Below are 17,799 nucleotides of genomic sequence, written 5' to 3' on the forward strand. Positions count from 1 at the left end.
CTGATTCTGTTTATGGAGTCATTCTTAAACAGGGAAGCATCTCCTGAGAAACAGGCGTAATCCCTACAGCGCTTCTGAAAGCTCCCTAACATTCCATTTCTGTTGTAGGTCCAAAGGCAGTTGCTGCTTTTACTTACCTTGAAAACCGGTTAGTATTTGTGATGTGACTGCTACATCCCGACAAGTTCTTTGGCATAATCTTACACAGCTTCATTTATTTCCGTGGGGCTCTGTGAATTACGTACCAGGAAAGGTTGTGGCATTACAGCTGCTTTTGGCGTGGCAGAAAGGCCTTTGAGATCATACCAAACAAAACTTCTTGAATTTTTCACAGAAGAACATGCAAAATCTTGTGTTGGCAACACTGGGCAAAACTCCCACTGATGTCATCGTGAGTTTTAACTAATACCGCGTCTTTCAAGATAGGTGGGCAACTTGCACTGCAAGTGACCTTCAGACAAGGCGTCTGTGTTGTCTAAACACATTCTGTGTAGTAAAATGATCAGCAATGAATAAGCCAAATTATGATTTTAAGCCTCTACTTTCTCTTGCAACCAGATAAGTAACAGTAACGCGCTATGGGAAAACATCGTGGAGAACTTGTGCGACACAATTACACCTGAAATGAAAGAACTTGCAGAGGAAATGGGCTGGAAACAATTCTTCTTCACAAACAGGCTGCAGCTGCAGCTGCAGCTCCGGAGGAGGAGGCAGAGACAAGATGCTCAGAACAAAAAACTAACTGAATAAAGATGCATTTTTCACTGAAGCAATTGTTAGAAGGTGTGGGTTCGCTGTTTTTCAGGTCAGACATACTGACTTTTCTGCTTTACTAGGGAAAGCAGATTATTTTAAGGATTGAAAGAGGAAAAAAAAATGTCTTACGCAGAGCAACATGCAAATAATACAAAGTTTAATATGTTGGGCATCCTGAAATTGTATTACAGTCAGCATCGTAACAGTTACTAGTATTAGAAGAGGTCATGGCTTCTTTGTACTTGTTCTGACTTCTCTATTTTGTATATACGCTATACATGCTCCGTGCCTTGTATCAGATGCTACGGCATTGTCATCATTACCTGTATAGAAAACCATCTATCATTTCCTACTACAAAAATTGCTGATGAACGCTGAGGTTTTTACTGTCCACCATGGTAAATCTGCAATGTTTATAGGCAAGTCACATATGGCTGGTTCCAGTTTTTGATGTGTGTTAAAACGTTTTTAAATTAATTATCTAAACTTCAAGCAAATAATTTTGTCACCAAGAAGAAACTTCTTTGGTGACTGAGGGTGTGGATCAAATGATCATCCTCATCTCGGACAATCCACCAGAATCATGTCTGAAGCACTCTGCCAGAATGGTATATGGCAAAATTCTTCCTTGATGTTGCTGATGCAGGAACTTCTGACAGTAATTGACTTCCATTGTTCCAGTTGCGTATTTGGTAAGAGACGTTCGCTACCTTAAAAGACCGTAACAATGGTTACTGAAGAGTGCTGTAAAATGAAGGCAGTTCTTACTGACATTACTGACTTACTCCAACAATCAACTTCAGTAATTAAGCAGCCAAATATTACTACTCTGAAAGTACCTGTTGATTAACGTATCATTTGCCACTGAGTAGAATTAAGGCCTGAGTACTAAAACCAGCGATTGCCGTATTTGGATATAACAGTGTAATATTTGAAGGGCGTCTTAGGTTTACAATTTTTTAACATGTTTTATTAATTGATTAAAAACTATGAATACAGGGTTCTTATATCATTCTATTTCTTTACAAAGCAGTATTTTAATTCTTAAAAGATATTTGCTAATTTAGATTAAGAATATTTTGTTCTACAACTGTATTCTTGAAGCATTTGGTGATTGTGGATCTTTAGATGAAGAAACACTGAAGTATATTCTTTCCTCTTTGTGACCATTTCCTTTTAGGACAATGATAAATACAAATTTCACGATGTGCATAAAATACTGCATTCATAAAATTTCTGTTCTGTGTAATAAAACACTATAAAATGTCATTTTGCTTTAGAGAGGTGATTTTAAGAACTACAGTATGTGAGCAGGGCTACTAAACAACAGACCCTTTTCTCACTTTCTGTCGATTTACCACCAATGAATTTTTTTCTTAGCTTGTGGTCTTGTAACAGATTTAGGCAGTTTCAGGTTAGGAAACTAGAACCCATGCTAGCCAATACGGACTGAGTGAATATTAATTTAAAATCCTAATTTAACTCGATTTTGTCAGCCCACCTTCCCTTCTCCTTGATCAACCATGTACCCGTCCCTTCCGTTATGAGAAATAAGAACAATCATTTTGCAGGAGAATCTTCATTTTTAAGCTTAAAAAAATGAACTTAGTAAATGAACAGAAAGTGAAATTTTGGGTAACGTAAGTTTATTCCCATCATATGGCCCAGTGAGGACTTCTATAGAAAGATATACTGCAGATATCATAAGTGAACAATGTATTATTCATTACAGTAATATGCAAATAAAGTTGATTTTTGACAAAAGACGAAGATCTAGGTATAAAGGGTACATATCTTTCAAAAAGAAAAAAAAGGAAATTGAGGGAAATCATCACTTCAATATATATATATATATTTCACCAATAAAAGATAGCTCAGTTAAAATAAGCTAGCAGCAGCATTCACACCAAGAAGACATTAAACCTGTAACAAAAGAACTGATGTGAAAGTGTAGTTTACACGAACATTTTCTCCAACAAAAAAGCTGATTTTAAGAAATTACTGACTGCGTCTTCACACCGTGTGTTGCAGTCCACTGCCACCTCAGTTGTTTTAATATGAATTTTAAAGGCCACACATAACTATCCTGTATGAATGAACTGATCTAAATCTTGAAGTAGTCTGGAGTTTTCTTAAGGTTTTCTTTTTTAACGTGGCTCATTTCAGTGATCTATTTTCAAGGATGTCCCTGCCAACAGCCGTAGAAGTGTGAAACTAAGGAGCTGGTGAATTGCAATATAGAACAATACAAGCTGAGGTTCAGAACCCTTTTTTAACCAACCCTGCAGCTATAAAAAGGATCCGTATAACGATATTGTTGCATACTCAACTGTTTCCCAATATTTGTTCAATATAATTGAACGGTGTCAATTGTTTCTAAAGAATTCCAGCAGCATGTATCAGTATTAAACTAAGAACCTGATCTGTCATGAAAAAACTTTCATAAAGCTAGCAGGAAAAAAACATACAGTGACTTTTATTTGATATAGGAAAATTAACACCAGACTCACCTCTCAAAGCTGAAAACAGTATGTCTTGTACCACCATACAAAACATTCTGCATTGATTACCAGGCGCTTAATGTTGTTTAAGAAAATTTATTTGAGTATTTTTAAATGGTCTTTAGCTCTTCCATGCTTTGCATTGTCTAATTTTCTAGTGAATAAACATCTCAAACGTGACCGGTCTTAGACAGTTCATGGTGTACCTTATGAGCAGCAACACAACTGATCATAATGTAACAGTTTCTGTTACTAAATTAATTCTAACAAAATTTAGCGTGCTGTAGTCCAGTTCTTTCTAAAACTGTGTTTGGCCAATTTTGCCCAACTCTGCTTCTTTAGTACCGTTTACTTGACAAACAAGTCCCATGGAAGGAGTCCATGGCAATGTTACGAAGTTCTACAATACCTCTAATTAGGTAAAGCAGCCAGAAACGTCAAACTGGTTCTGGAAACATTTTCCAGTTTGTGAATAACAATAATATTTTCCATATGTTGCCTGTTTTTCCTTTTACGTTTGTTTTACGTCAGGTGCATTAAGCGTCACAGCATTTGTACTGAGGATGCAGCCTATGTATCGAGGATGGCTACTTTTTATGCAGTTGATACTTTAAAAAAATAAAATAAAAAATCCTTGAAGAGTAGTTTCAGAAAAATATAAGAACTTTTCTTCCGTTTTGCATCACAGAAATAGTAATTTTAATACACTGAATTAGTTGAATTATTGTACTAGCATTTCAACAGTACCTGACTAGCCCGGTAAGAAATACAATCGTTTTCTCATACTCGGCAACTAATCTTTTATCAGACAGAACACACAGTAGGAAGGACTTTGATAAATCATTCCTATCCTGATCAAATTCTCTTGTAGGACTAGTGTAAATCAGGAGTGACTGCACTGCAGTCGATGGAGTTTCACCAGCCGTTAGTGGTGAAAAGTTAGAAGAGAAGCAAGGGTGAAGGCTCCTAGCGTTGTTCCAATTCTAAAAGACTGGCAGGGTGCTTTTAATCGCTGTATGAGTTCCAAAGTAAAAGATCTTAACATTTTAAAAGCAAATTTCTAATAATTTATTAGCATTTTGGAGCACATTTGCTTTTCACTTGAGTACAGCTCGATGTGGTTGGTTCCATAAGAAAAATTCATACTGTCATACAATAGAAAGAGGAAAGCAAATTCTGTAAAAAAGCTTCTGGAATTTGTTCTATACTTGTGCCTCTTCCGTAGATTTTTCTCTTGGTTGTTTCTTTTGAATACAAGGTTGTATAAGTAAAAATATTATTCCCACCATGTATAGCAAGCCAGAGATGTAAAAAGAAAAATCGTATTTATGTGTGATGTCATAGATCCAACCTGCAAAATAAGGACAGAACAGGTTTGTTACAAAGCTTGACAACAAGGTACACTGCATGGGAAAACACGAAAAACACTGCACATTTCTCTTACGGCATTTCAGTCAAATCCATAGATGTTTTGTGGAAAAAAGAGGGGGCAATTGTCTCCTCCTCTAGATGCTACAAATGGAAATGTATTAACAAAATCTCCTGCTCATTCACCAGAACTAGTGCAAAAGCTATCCCCTCATTTCCCTATCACGGAAGCCTAGCTCTGTGCCATCCCGAGAAGCCAAGCAACCTTCCCTCTGAAACTGTACGTTTTTCAAATAAGTTATCACAGGTCTGACTTTAAAACAGACATTTTGGAATCCCAAACCAATTAGTTCTTCCACCCCACTGTTTTCTTTGTAAAACGCCCGATACTGCAGGCTACTTCAAATGCTGTGCCTTGTGCAAGCAAACACATTCCCAATAGCTTTCTCAGAGACTCGCGTACCGATAAAAGACTTTTCGAGAGAGATAATCTCAGTACTGCAATGACTCTCATTCCAACCTTAATTCCGTCGCAAAAATACATTGAAGTTACTTCAGAAAGGTTTGAGAACCCAAAATAGCAAAATTCCCTCCTGTCGTGCTGGTTGCACTGCGGTGTAACCTCAAGATCAGAAGCTTTTTTCACATCAGCTAATTGCATCCTATTTGCTTCGTTGCTAATGACCAAATACAAAGACACGCTGAGCGCAGACTGAGCGGTGCTGAAAGAATACGCGGTAGAGTAAAACACTGCTGCTTTTCAAAGGGCGCTAAATGAGCCTTCTCCTAAATCGTGTCAGCTCACTCAACGGTGGGGAGAGAAGGTGAGAGCATTCTCGCTTGTGCTGCCAACAGCTTCAGTTCAGCCTAGTGCCATCCCTGGCTGACCACCGCCGTTCTCACAAGGTTTCTTACTGCTTTCTTCCGATTTGCGTATCCGTAAAAGATAGCCGTAGTCTGTCTGGCTTTAGCATTGACGATCAGCACCTGTATCTCTCCTGTGCTTCCCTGCCTCCTTCTATGAGAAAATTTATCATGAATGTTTGTTTAAACCTAAGTAACTTTAGGGATAACATACATACACTTCTACCTTCTGCTGTGGCTGGCCGTCAAGAGATTATGAGCAGTGCAGGCCCCAAAGTAGGTATTTCTGGCTGAAGGAAGGCAAAGCTAAGTCAGTTAAATCAACACATCCATTGGCAGCTTAGGGTGGTGACACCCAAACACACTTCATAGTTCTTGGGGGTGATACTACGGTACAAACACCTGCCTACCCTGAAAACTATTCATCATTGTTTCATCTGGAGGCATGAGATAGCGCACATACTACACGAAACACATAAAAATAGGTTAAACCTTTCCATTTTAAAAAAGCGTGTGATAATATTGCAAGGAAACGTACCACTGAAAGGCGAGCTTGCGATAGATTTGGGGTTATTTGCAAGGATGGTAATTTGCAGTGTGTGAACAGTGAGCTGGTACCCAGCCGATGTGATCTGTGAATTTGTGCAATGTAAAGCTGGATGTTACGGTCCGTCCCGGAGCAGCTGTAATTTTGTTAACTACACGTGCTCAGAACATAAGAAATCTCAATAATAGAAGAAGTGACACGGTTATTATACAAACATCTGTTGGTTAGAGATTTGAACCTTTTACCTGCAAAGGGTGGTCCAAGCAATGCAGATATTCCGTTGGCACAAATGATGATGCCATAGGCATTTGCAAGGTGTTTAGTTCCAACTAAATCTTCAGTCACAACAGGCATTAGAGAAAAATAGCCGCTAGAAAATCCTATTAGAGCACAAACCACAGCCAGGCTAACGTATGTTTGCATTAGTGGCAAAGTAAGAATGCAGGTGACCAGGGTAAAGTTAGCCATGAGGAAGACGTTCCACGTGCTGATGCACGGGAGATCAGAGATGATTCCAAGGATCACTTTACCAAAAATATGAACAATGGCTATAATGGATGTCAGAGGGAATATATTGTTCTGGCTAGGTAAGTTGTACTGCTTGACTATTTCTGGGAGATGAATAAAGGGAATGACAAAGCTGCTATAGGCGAACAAAGCCCAAATTATAAAGGCCACAAATACTCTATTGGTAAACAGTGACGCAGCTCCAAAGTAGCTGGAGTACCATATTGCAAAGCCCTTCCTGACCGTAACCGTCAGCTGGCTCACTGTCTTAAGAATGCGCAGTCCATACATATTCCTTCCGCTTCTAGATTTACCTCCAATTTCTATGTGCTGAACGCTGTCAAGCACTTCTTCATTTGTTGCCTCTTCTTTTTTTTCCGGTTCTTCACTGAGGACTCCGTTAGATTTTATAGTCTCTGCCGAATGGGACAGAGCTTTTGCCTGATTATCTTCACTATTACTCCTCGCAACGTATTTTTCACTAACAACGTCTTTGGGAGAGAGCGGTCTCATAAGCGCCCCGCAGACACAAAGGTTGAGGGAGACGGCGCCCTGGATGAACATGGCATTCCTCCACCCAAATTCGGTGCAAAGGTACTTCAGTAAGGCAGTCATTAGGAAAGCTCCAAACCCTGTTCCCGTGGTACTGAGTCCTTGTGCAAGCGCTCTTCTCTTCTGAAAATACTGCCCCACCATGACCACCGCAGGCAGATAAACCATGCCACTTCCAACGCCTATGAAAATAATAAAAACCAAAGTCAATCGGAACTTCTTGCCGACATGATAAAAAGCAGTGAAATGAATCAGTTTTGTGCCTAACTTTTGCACAAGCATAGCAGCAAAAACGGGAATAAATAATATTCAATTCTCATGTTAACTTTCGTTTCTGTCTTGCAGTATTTTCCAAAATTTGCAACACTCATTCCAGTGAGAATACAATACTGCTATTTAACTGCTGGAAAAACTGAAACACGTGGAAGATAAAACCTTTACCTCAGTTCAGCGTGACACCACTGGAAAGCCCCAACATCCCACAGCAAATCAGTGACAGTCAATACGGGGACAAACATAAACAAACCCTATTTTGAAATATCTGCATTTGCTGTATTTGCATCTGATTGCATCAGCGACCAGAAATTGCTTTTGCCTAAGTTCACCAGCAGTGAAGATCCCGACTGAGTTTTTTGTCCTTGCTTTGCAACTGTGGGGCCACAGTGACCGTGAGGTACGTTTCAGGGGTCAGCACGGGGGGTTAGCCCGGTGGTAGGACCTCGGGTGCCCGCCAGGTTTCTCTTTGGGCGCTCCAGGGAAGTCCAGGGAGGGCCACACAGTAGCCGCACAGGCACATTCTTAAAAGACAGATCTCTAATTTTGTAGAAATTCCCTCACTTGTAGTTAAAAACCAGGGTATTAATGGTACCTCTTTCAAGCAGAAAGTGGTGAGAGTTGTGCAAACACATCATTAAAGGTAACAGTTGCCCAGTTTTTCTCACAGCAAATTCCTGACAGAGGGGATTTAGACTGGAAGAGGTGTGTGCAGAAGATGCTTCCAAATCCACTGTGATCGTAATTTAGAACAGTGTTTTGGGCTTAAAAGTTTTCCTAAACAGCTGATAACGCAGCTGCATGCAGCTACAGCATGATCTAGCTACAGCTAGATCGGAGACAGAGCTGTTATTCCAGCAAAGCCTGAAAAAAAGCACCTCAACATCACGGCAGTGTACCGTGGTCAGAGCTGACTTGTTTCGCCTGTTAGAAGTATTTATTCCTTTGCTATGCAAATACACGATCAGGTTTTTGTTTGGCACAAGGTCTCCCTCCCCAAACCCAGCCACAAACTCTCTGCCCCCCCAAAAGACTCCCTGCCTCGTCAGACCGGCCTGCCGTTGACTGCGGCGAAAAAACAGTACGTTCTTTCTGAAAAGGAGCAAGGGCTGAGATAAAGAGTGTGTAGATTCCCGTCTGCTTGATTATATTCAATATATATGGAAACAGAAATTCCGAAAAGGGCAGAACCCTGCATGTAATTATTGCTCTTTGTTCAGGAATTTACAACGTTACTGAAAGCTACGGTATGGTGGTATAAAGAGTCGTCACAGCGATGCTTGCTAGTTTCAATTTTTTTCCATCCAGAGAGCTAGGTAAAAAATTACGTACAGAAATTCTGCAGATTTCTCTGTAATTCTGTGAAAGGGTAGTTTGGGGGAATGGAGGGTACTGAAGCTATTATTAGTATTGCAAACAATTTTTTTTCATAACGCATCTGTCACGTATAACACAGATACCATGCTTTGTTTGCAAACGTAACTGGCCACGTTATCCGTCGAGTGAATAATATTTCAAAGCCCCTGGAATTGCTCAGTGTCGCTCAGATAATTATTAAAGGCCAAATTCTGTATTTCTCACTTGGATCACTTGAACATTTTCGTTTCATGCCTATTAACAGCTTCTCTTTCCAGAAATGAACAGTGAATAAAATGGAGTAGTGCTTTAAGTAGATAATACTGGGTTCTTCTACATAACTTTCTTAAAGTAACTAAATTTTTTCACAAGAAGCCACGTTTTGCTAGAAACTGAGCATGCAGGCACTAAGGATCTATTGGTTTTCAAGAAAGATGCCTAAACACGCATGCCTTTTCATATTTTTGATTGGGCTCTTACACATGTCAAAAGGTTTTCTAGAGACCTAATTCCGATAAAAATAACGAAATATTACTTCTTTCAGTGATTTTGATTGTAAAACAATGTAGCAAAATTAATGCTATTTATTAGCAGTTGTTGATGTAATCTGAATATCCTCTATTAGAAATGGCGCATGAAATACAGCCACATGCATTGTCCTAATTCAGGCTGGGGTAGAGTTAATGTTCTTCACAGTAGCTGCTATGGGGCTGTGTTTTGGATTTGTGCTGGAAACAGTGCTGATAACACAGGGATGTTTTCGTTACTGCTGAGCAGTGCTGACACACAGTCGAGGCCTTTTCTGCCTCTCACCCCACCCCACCAGCGAGCAGGCTGGGGGGGCACAAGAAGCTGGGAGGGGACACAGCCGGGACAGCTGACCCCAACTGACCCAAGGGATATCCCACACCATATGACGTCATGCTCAGTATATAAAGCCGGGGGAAGAAGGAGGAAGGGGGGGATGTTTGGAGTGATGGCGTTTGTCTTCCCAAGTCACCGTTACACGTGACGGAACCCTGCTTTCCTGGGGATGGCTGAACACCCGCCTGCCGATGGGAAGCAGTGAATGGATTCCTTGTTTTGCTTTGCTTGTGCGCGCGGCTTTTGCTTTACCTCTTAAACTGTCTTTATCTCACTTTTACCCTTCTGATTCTCTCCCCCGTCCCACCGCAGGAGAGTGAGCGAGCAGCTGTGTGAGGCTTAGCTGCCTACCAGCAGTAACCCACAACACCCTTTAAAATGGGTTTTGAAGCAGTACATAGTTATCATAATCGTGTATTTTATTAATGGCGAGCAGCTCCTGTAGAAAACACTTGCTGTTTCTTCCTGTGACAAAGAGAGGAGTTAGCTAGATATATAATTCAACCATGTTTTAACATCTTTAAATTCCACTTGTTAGAGTTTGGGTTACATTAATTCTTCTAATTAAAAATGTCCTCTAATATATTCACTTGGGAGAAACTGATAAAAATACCATCTTGACGTGGCAGATGTAAATGACAACAAAAGTCATCGGGGCCCAATCCACTGAGTAAATAAGTAAGTTTTCTGGAAAGATAACAGGCTGTAAAGAGTGTGAAAGAAAAGCTGGAATAACTTTACAGTCTAACTTCCCTCTTTACTCACCCAGATAACCTTCAAAGGAATCAAAAATAATTGAAAGAACTGTCAAACGTTAGTACAGCTTACCGGCTGTCACTCCAAACGTAAGGAAGAGGTAGTGCACATTTGAGGCATAGGCACTCAGTATCCAACCTAGGGCATTCAATATCCCTCCAATTATAGCTGTCTTGCGGCACCCGCACATGCTGATGAATAAACCAATGAAAGGGCCTGTTAAAAAACATGAAAAAATGTTAAATTGTTTATTTAATTCTCTACACTCTTTAATAATTTTTCACATGAAGAGTCTTAATGTTTTAAACAAAATGTTAAGCATCAGGCTATTCATGCAATTCAGTTTATTCTCCCTATTACTGTTTAATATCGTGAAAAGAAAAATTCAACCGACTGACCAAATACTTAGTAAATACCCGCAGGACCTAAAATCAAAGTTGCCCCATGAGGAAGGGACAGTTTAAACAGAGGAAGAAACTGAAACCGTTGTTCCCAATACTAATGCTGTGCGAGTGCAGGCCTTTTTCACAAGTAACTAGAAAGTAAACATTTCATTTTGTTTTCAGTGGAATATTTTAGGCAGACCTAAACACAACTTTTTCAATCTTAATTTAGGGAGACAGAGGTGTGTATATACATATATACACAAACATACCCCTCCAAATATTATTTTGGGTTGATCCAACCACAACTTAAAAAATAAATTCTAGTTCATCTGCCAAATTGAAAATATAAACTGTCCAAATTCAACATTTTCTCTTCCCAGATAGAGTACGGGGAGGACCACAAGCTTCACAGATGATCTGCTTTCTTAATTCTAGTGAGACCTTGAAGTCACAGGCATCCTTTCCTGCTCATGCTGTCTCCTGGAGTAATTGTCTTCTTTATCATCATCTTCCCTGTTGTTCCCTTTCTCCCTCTAACTTGTAAAATTTGTCCTGGTGACTTTAAAAAGGCAACTCAGGAGAACTTGGGCAGCTCTGCTAATAAAATGGAAAACTGTAAGAAAATACTTGAGGGATGAGTGGCAAACATATTCTAAAAATCTGTGTAGTTCTGAAATAAATTATGCTGGAACATACCTACAATCAGTGTAATGCCCATGCTGAGGGAGCTAACCCACGCTGTTAAGCCACGACTTTGATTAAACTCTTCAAGCCATTCCATGTTGAGTATTCCAAGGGCCATTTGGGACCCCATGATAAGTATGTGCACAAGGAAAGAGGAAAGTACAATCATCCAAGCCCATCCTCCATCGATGTTTGGATTAGGCTTAATTGGCTTACTTCCAGCTTTTGAGTCATCTCCAAAATCGTATCCAATATCCTCTCGACTAGCATACATTTTCTCCACGGTATTCTGAAACAAATGCAGTAAATGCCTTCAAAATACACACAAAATTATCAGATTTTGTAGTTTGGTTATAGTGAATGGCATAAATCACAACCGTATTCCACCATTAGTGCAGTTGTAAAGCGAATACTGGGTTTTCATTGTTCAAATGTAAAACGCTTAGAAAATTCTCTAACTAATGTATTTCTTTGCGTACCTTATTATCACGGCTGTCTATGCAGGAGCATTTATGTGTTGACAGTAGGCTGCATTATTTCCATTACTATATATTTTACTTACTTGTAGGTGGCTGAGAGCACTCACTCCTCATGGGTTGACTGTGGTCACAAAACAACACTGGTCTCTCTCTGTATATTCCTTCTCCGTATCACCTTCTGCTGTCCCAGTAAGACTATGTGCCTTTGTGTTCAAGTTGATAAAGCTTGGAATAAAAAAAGCAAATCCTGAAGAGGCAGGTAGATGAAGTTACCATAGCTTTTCAGAGGAAACCAGTTTCGAGTAGTGGAAGAACAAGAGTGAAGACAGAAAAAGATAAAGATTTAAGGTTCTTTATGTTCAAAATGCTTTGCTTGCGTAAATTACAACAAGGGGACTGTTACTAACCATCTGGCAAGCTTTAAACTTTCATTAGAGTCAGCCTGACAAACAGTTTGTTATTATGCTTTCAGTTTCCATAATATTAATCCATATAACCCTACTAAACCCAAAGAATTCTTCCAAATTAGTGTCAATGCCTGTCGGAATCAAACCGAGTGGCAGAGTTAGTGCATAGGTGTATGTAGGATCAGGCCATAATAGCTTAATTTGATTACTTTGATTTCTTCCATTGTTAGTCTAAGTGAAGGTTGCAACACAATGTGAAAATAATTTCAAAACAATTTTTAATTGATTAACAGGCAAGGTGCAGAACCCAGTCTTCCCTCCATCTGATTTCTGCTGCAACATATTGAAATATTACCCGACCGTGGAGCACCACATAGGTTTCCATGGAGACTAGAAATGTAATGATACAAATTACCAGAGATGGTAATTTTTTGTCTTCTTTTCTTCTCCGGAGAAGTAAAAAGAGCCATCAGCTTCACAACAGCCAAAAGAGAGAAGAAAGTTATCAAAAACTGGTTAAAAAAGCTTCTTATGCATTCTGTGAGCCCCCAGAAGGTGTGCCTCAGGCCTAGCTCCTCACTACTGAAAACTGGAAGTGAATGGAGTAACTCAGATTCTGTACTAACTGAAAATTTGGGCTGTTGTCTTTAAATATGTGAGTATATTTTGCTTCTCCAGTTACTACCTTTCCAACCTATTTTACGTTTTTCGTATTGCTAGATAAACATACAGAGGCGGCCTTGAAGTATTTCATACTAACACGTAGATGGAGTCAGCGCCGATCGGTCAAAGCTAGCATTTCTTTCGCAGGCAACAGTGAAAACCTGCCGATAGATGTAACCTCTCCAGACTGGCTGCTGGGTCAGTTACCTTCGTAGTTAAGTGCCACGCGTGCTATTTGCAGTACAGGTAATTATGTGTAGCTAAGGGCAGCTGGAACACCTAGGTTCCTCCAAGAGCACACAGATTTGCCTCATAGTGAAGCGGAGCTAAAATAATCAAGTTTTTCATAGATGGGTACTCTTTAGGGACCGAGTTATCGCTAGCCCTAACGTGGCCGTGGAAGGTATTGGTGACACAGCGAGGAAGAACAAGAGCCGTGCACGTTTAACGCCTGCCGCACAAGCAGATAAGCTGGGGCCAGCTGGTGAGTCCACACCCGCGTGCCAGCGGAAACACACACTGAAATGGGTTACCGGCTTTTTGTTTCCCAACCAAGAGGCAGAGAGAAGGGGGATTACGCCGAGAGCTCTTTCTAGCGGTCCTGCAGGGTGTCTGAGGCAGGACTGTGTACGTGGTGAGGGGAAAGGTAGCAGGGGAACAAGTCAGAGCCGTGCAGTGGTGCAGACTTTTTTTTGAACACAGGAGGACAGCCTGGGACGGCCCTAGTTAAAATTATACTTCACCCTTCCTCTGCAGAGGGTAGGTCTTAAAGATGACATCTCAACTCTTTCCTATTAATGTATGAGGAGCCAGATCCCCCATTGATGTCGTTCCTATGACTACTTATGGAGGATTCAGCCCACTCACGAGAGAGAAGAATACCAACCGCATAAAGGTAATAAAGATAGTGAATAATCATGCTAATGGGAAATAACGAGAAGTAGCAGAATGAAGGAGAACTGCAAGCTGTTAAGCATACTCTGTGTAAGATTAGTGAAAAAGTATGATGGATATTACAGTACATCTTGGATAATGGAATACAAAATTATGTAACTAAAGATTCAGAGCCAGGATTAAATGTGGAGCCTCACCTTTTTCATGCCTTTGACTGGTTTTGTGTGCACCTGGATACTGATACTGGATACAAAAATTTTCTTCTTTGGACAGGGAATAGATACATACATCTTTTATATATTTTAAATTATATAAAGCAAAAATAATTGACATTGAGATGAAAAGATACGACACTCATCTTTGCAATCTTGCTGACAGAACGGGCTTAGATTGATTAGATGCAAGTTAATGTCATGCTTGCATCAACCCCCGCAAATCTTCAGAAAATGCATATATCTTCCCTTTGAACTGGATTCGTGCTTATTATTACTTTTATATTATTAACTTTCCACTAACGTCACAAGTTCAGAGCGAATACACTCAAAAGCAGGGAAGGCCATTTCCAATAATTGCACAAAGTCTCAGGCTCTGGATAAAGCAAGGACTATCCAGATGACTGGATCCTCTCCCCACCACTGACCCATCGCCCGGGGGCCTATCGCACCCGGGAGAAAGGCACTTACCTGCCCTCGGCCTTCCTCCCACACCACAGCACTGCCAAGAACACAGTATCACGGGAGGCAGAGAAGCCCAAGGGGCTCTTTGCAATCGTGAAACCCTAGAGAAAGTGCAACGAAAACGACAGCAGCCGATTTGTGAAGCCAGCCGTATCTCCCAACGAGCAAGGTAGCGAAGACCCACTCACAGTAACCGTGTTCGAACAGAGCCCCTCACCAGGGATTGCATTTAAAGGCAGGAGAATCTGGATTCTTGTTTGGTCAGCTGGAGAAGGACTAGATTTTTTTTCAGAAAAGCTTTTTATATCGTATGCACACACAGTATGCAGAACTCTTAGAAAACTGGCCCAAACGTTAGTGCCCAGGAAGATGCTGAGCTTTTTTGAAAATCGGACTCATGAGCTATTTTAGGGACAAATGCAGGTGCTGTAGTAAGACCAAAGTTAGCAGCAAAACGCTGAAGTTCCCTGTACCATCAGTGGAGCTACGGCTCTCTAGCTTGTAGTTGAACTGAATCATCGAAAAAATCTGATTTGGTAGAAAAAGTCCGTATGATGAATAATTTACATATACTTCAGTAACGTCTTCCAGTACCTGATCGCCTCAGTGTTAAAAAGTAAAGGCACTTCCAATGGATAACTCATAAATGCATTATAAATAGTAATGAGTTTTGCTTCACAGTATTCCCAGTAGACATGCCACACGCAATTATTTGTCTTTCGAAGACATACAGAAAAAACATTGTTAAAAACATAAGTTTATTTTGGGTGTCGTAAGTTTTGGCAGCCTAACTTCAACCTGCTAATACGTCGAGCACTTCAGCTGCCAGTGACTTCGCTGGAGACGTGGGTGCTGGCCGCTTCTGCAGATCAGAGCCACGGCGCGTAACTGTGCATGCCCAGCAAGGAAGAGAAAATCGGGGAGATTAAACGCTTAAAACGCTGAACTAATTGCCAGGGTCGCAAATTCGCATCAAGTCGGCGGCAGTTCAACGTCCAGACTCCGGCTGCCGCCCTTCAGCCCCGAGGGCCGCTTCCCAGGCCCTGCTCGGAAGACCCCTCCGGGAGACCCCTCGCTGCTGTTCTGCCTCAGCGCGACCCGCCAGCGGCCCCACGTCCCCGGGGACGGCGGGAACGGGCTCAGGTAATAAACGTTATTTCTCCCCTTGGCGCCAAGGGAATGGGCAGCTTGCGTCAGGCGCTGTACCTCTATTTTGTAAACGGTGACAGACCGTTACTGGAGCAGCCCAAGGCAGGGGATAGACTCTTCCCCCCCCTCCCCGGGTAAGACATTTGGGAGCTTTACACCTTACGCCCTCCCCAGCATTCAAGTTAAGCTCATCTACCCAAAACACCGCTCAGACGGGGAGGGCTGCCGTCCCCCCAGCCCCGGGCTGCCACGGCGGCCGCGCTCGTCGCGGAGCCCGCGGCGCAGGGGCAGGGGCGGGGGCCCGGGGGCCCGGCCGCCCGGGCCGGGGCTCAGCCGCCTCCCCTTGCCGACGGGGGCTGCGGCGGCGGGGCCGGGCGGCGGGGCGGCGTTTGGGAGGACGGCGCGGCCGCAGGCGCCGCCCGCCCGCCGGAGCACAAAGGATGACCGCTAGTTACCCCGCTGCGGCGGCGGCACGGAGGGGCCGGGGCCGGGGCCGCCGCCGCCTCCCGCCGCCCCCGGGCAGCCCCGCGGCCGCGCCGCACCGCGCCGGGCCAGCCCGCTTCTGCCGCAGGCGGCGCGGCTACCGCGCGTTCCCCTGCCCGCGCCGGTGCCGGTGCCATGCGGCGGCTCCCGGCTCCTCCCGAGGTACTCACCGCGCCGGGCCCCGCCAGCGCCGTCGCCCCAGCCCGCCGCGGCGCCGAGTCCCCGCTGTCGGCCAAACCCGCCGCGCCGCTCCGCGCCCCGAGAGCTGCTGCGGGCTCCGGCGTCCACCTGCGCCCGGCTCCGCTCAGCCGCCCGCGCCGGCCCAGCTTCGCCCCTGCTCGCCGCCCCGGGGCTTATTTTCTGTAGAAGTCTGGCACCGGTCTGGGGCCTCTTGCCCCCCAGGCAGCTCGTCTTCTGCACCGCCTTGTCTCCATTCCCTGCAATTTCAAATCTCCACGCTCTTTCATTCCTGCGATACCGGCTAATTCTGGTTTGGCGGAGGAGATTTGCAGTCCTCTCACATGCACACTCTTGCGGCTGAATGAAGTTTATTGCTGCACAGGTTATCGCCGGAAATTTACATCTGAGAGAGTTGGAGGATATAAACCAATAAAAGCAGCCAGTATCAAGATTTTAATGGTCGTTGGGTTATGTTGCCTTCAGAGAGGCTGGCTGAATTTATGTAGCCAAACCACCCTAAGAACGAAGCTTGAAAGCTTCATTGTATAGTACCTTATTCGTGCAATAAATAAGCTTCAAAAATACTCCTCCCTTAGGAGAAGAAAAGAGTTGCAGAAATATACTCCTACTGTTTCAAAGCGCTATCCAGACCTCAGTTGTATCCTTCCGAATAACCTGACGTTAATGAGGTATACATTCTGCAATGCATTGCTCTGACTACTTGCGGTGAATTTGCCCAGGCTAAAGCGATTGTATGCCAGTGTACAAAACTCTCATATCGGAGAATCTTGGTGTCCTACAGCAGTGCGCTGAGTAGCATAAATAACGGCTTTTCAAGAAGATGTAAGAAGTAGTTTGAGAGAAGAGGAAACGAGGAGAGACCAACAGGAATGTTTTAATGGTGGTGGACATGCTATCTATCTGCGTAACGTGGTGCTTCAGAATCTGTTAAAGAGAATTGGTTTGGGTGGTTGTAAAAATACATGTTTGGGACTTTTAGTATATTTTTTCTACATTTTTGACCATACTCTTTGGCCTATGTGCCATTTACACATGCAAATCTCATCTATTTTTTCATAAAAGTTTAACGTTCTGTTCCATTATATATCTAGTCCATCAAATATATCGATATGAAACACTTCTAGCTGGTTTTGGTTCAAGCGTGCGGCAGACTATGGACTATTGCTTTGGCTTCAGTCTTTACATAAATCTTATACTACTTTGCATTGTAGTCTTAAAAGGATAATCCTTTTCCAGCATAAACAACTAGATCAGTGTCAGAGACTTGTCACTGGGTTCATTTACTTCTCCTTCATAAACAAAACTAGATTACCCATTTTAAAAGATTATGGTATTGCATTGCAAATGTGTGTCATTCCGAAGTATACATGTTCTCAATTACTTTGTGTTTTGCAATACCGTGCCCAACAGCGTATGGGCATTCGTATCCCAG

The 17,799-nt window shown here is 42.5% G+C and overlaps 2 protein-coding genes across 6 annotated transcripts in view; one reads left to right on the forward strand and one right to left on the reverse strand.

Moving 5' to 3' along the window:
- Positions 1-904, forward strand: part of FBXO36 (F-box protein 36) — a 31,050-nt gene extending 30,146 nt beyond the window's left edge. Inside the window, exon 4 of the mRNA XM_076340957.1 lies at positions 559-904. Within this exon, the coding sequence (XP_076197072.1) occupies positions 559-750 (192 nt within the window). The 3' untranslated portion in view covers positions 751-904. The remainder of the gene's footprint in view (positions 1-558) is intronic.
- On the reverse strand, positions 893-16,416 carry SLC16A14 (solute carrier family 16 member 14). 5 transcript variants are annotated; one of them, XM_076340954.1, is made up of 6 exons: positions 16,337-16,416; positions 11,977-12,118; positions 11,427-11,703; positions 10,417-10,560; positions 6,282-7,277; positions 893-4,608 (listed from the first exon to the last, which is right to left on the reverse strand). In XM_076340954.1, exons 3-6 carry the CDS (start codon positions 11,686-11,688, stop codon positions 4,460-4,462), a joined length of 1,551 nt encoding a protein of 516 aa, XP_076197069.1. In that variant the 5' UTR covers positions 11,689-11,703; positions 11,977-12,118; positions 16,337-16,416; the 3' UTR covers positions 893-4,459. The 5 variants fall into 5 exon arrangements, with proteins under 5 accessions (XP_076197069.1, XP_076197068.1, XP_076197067.1 ...); XM_076340953.1 differs by having other exon boundaries at positions 11,977-12,140; positions 16,337-16,375; XM_076340952.1 differs by having other exon boundaries at positions 11,977-12,171; positions 16,337-16,373.
- Positions 16,417-17,799: the final 1,383 nt, after the last annotated feature.

The sequence above is a fragment of the Aptenodytes patagonicus genome, chromosome 6, assembly GCF_965638725.1.
Source record: "Aptenodytes patagonicus chromosome 6, bAptPat1.pri.cur, whole genome shotgun sequence".
NCBI classification, from domain to species: domain Eukaryota; kingdom Metazoa; phylum Chordata; class Aves; order Sphenisciformes; family Spheniscidae; genus Aptenodytes; species Aptenodytes patagonicus.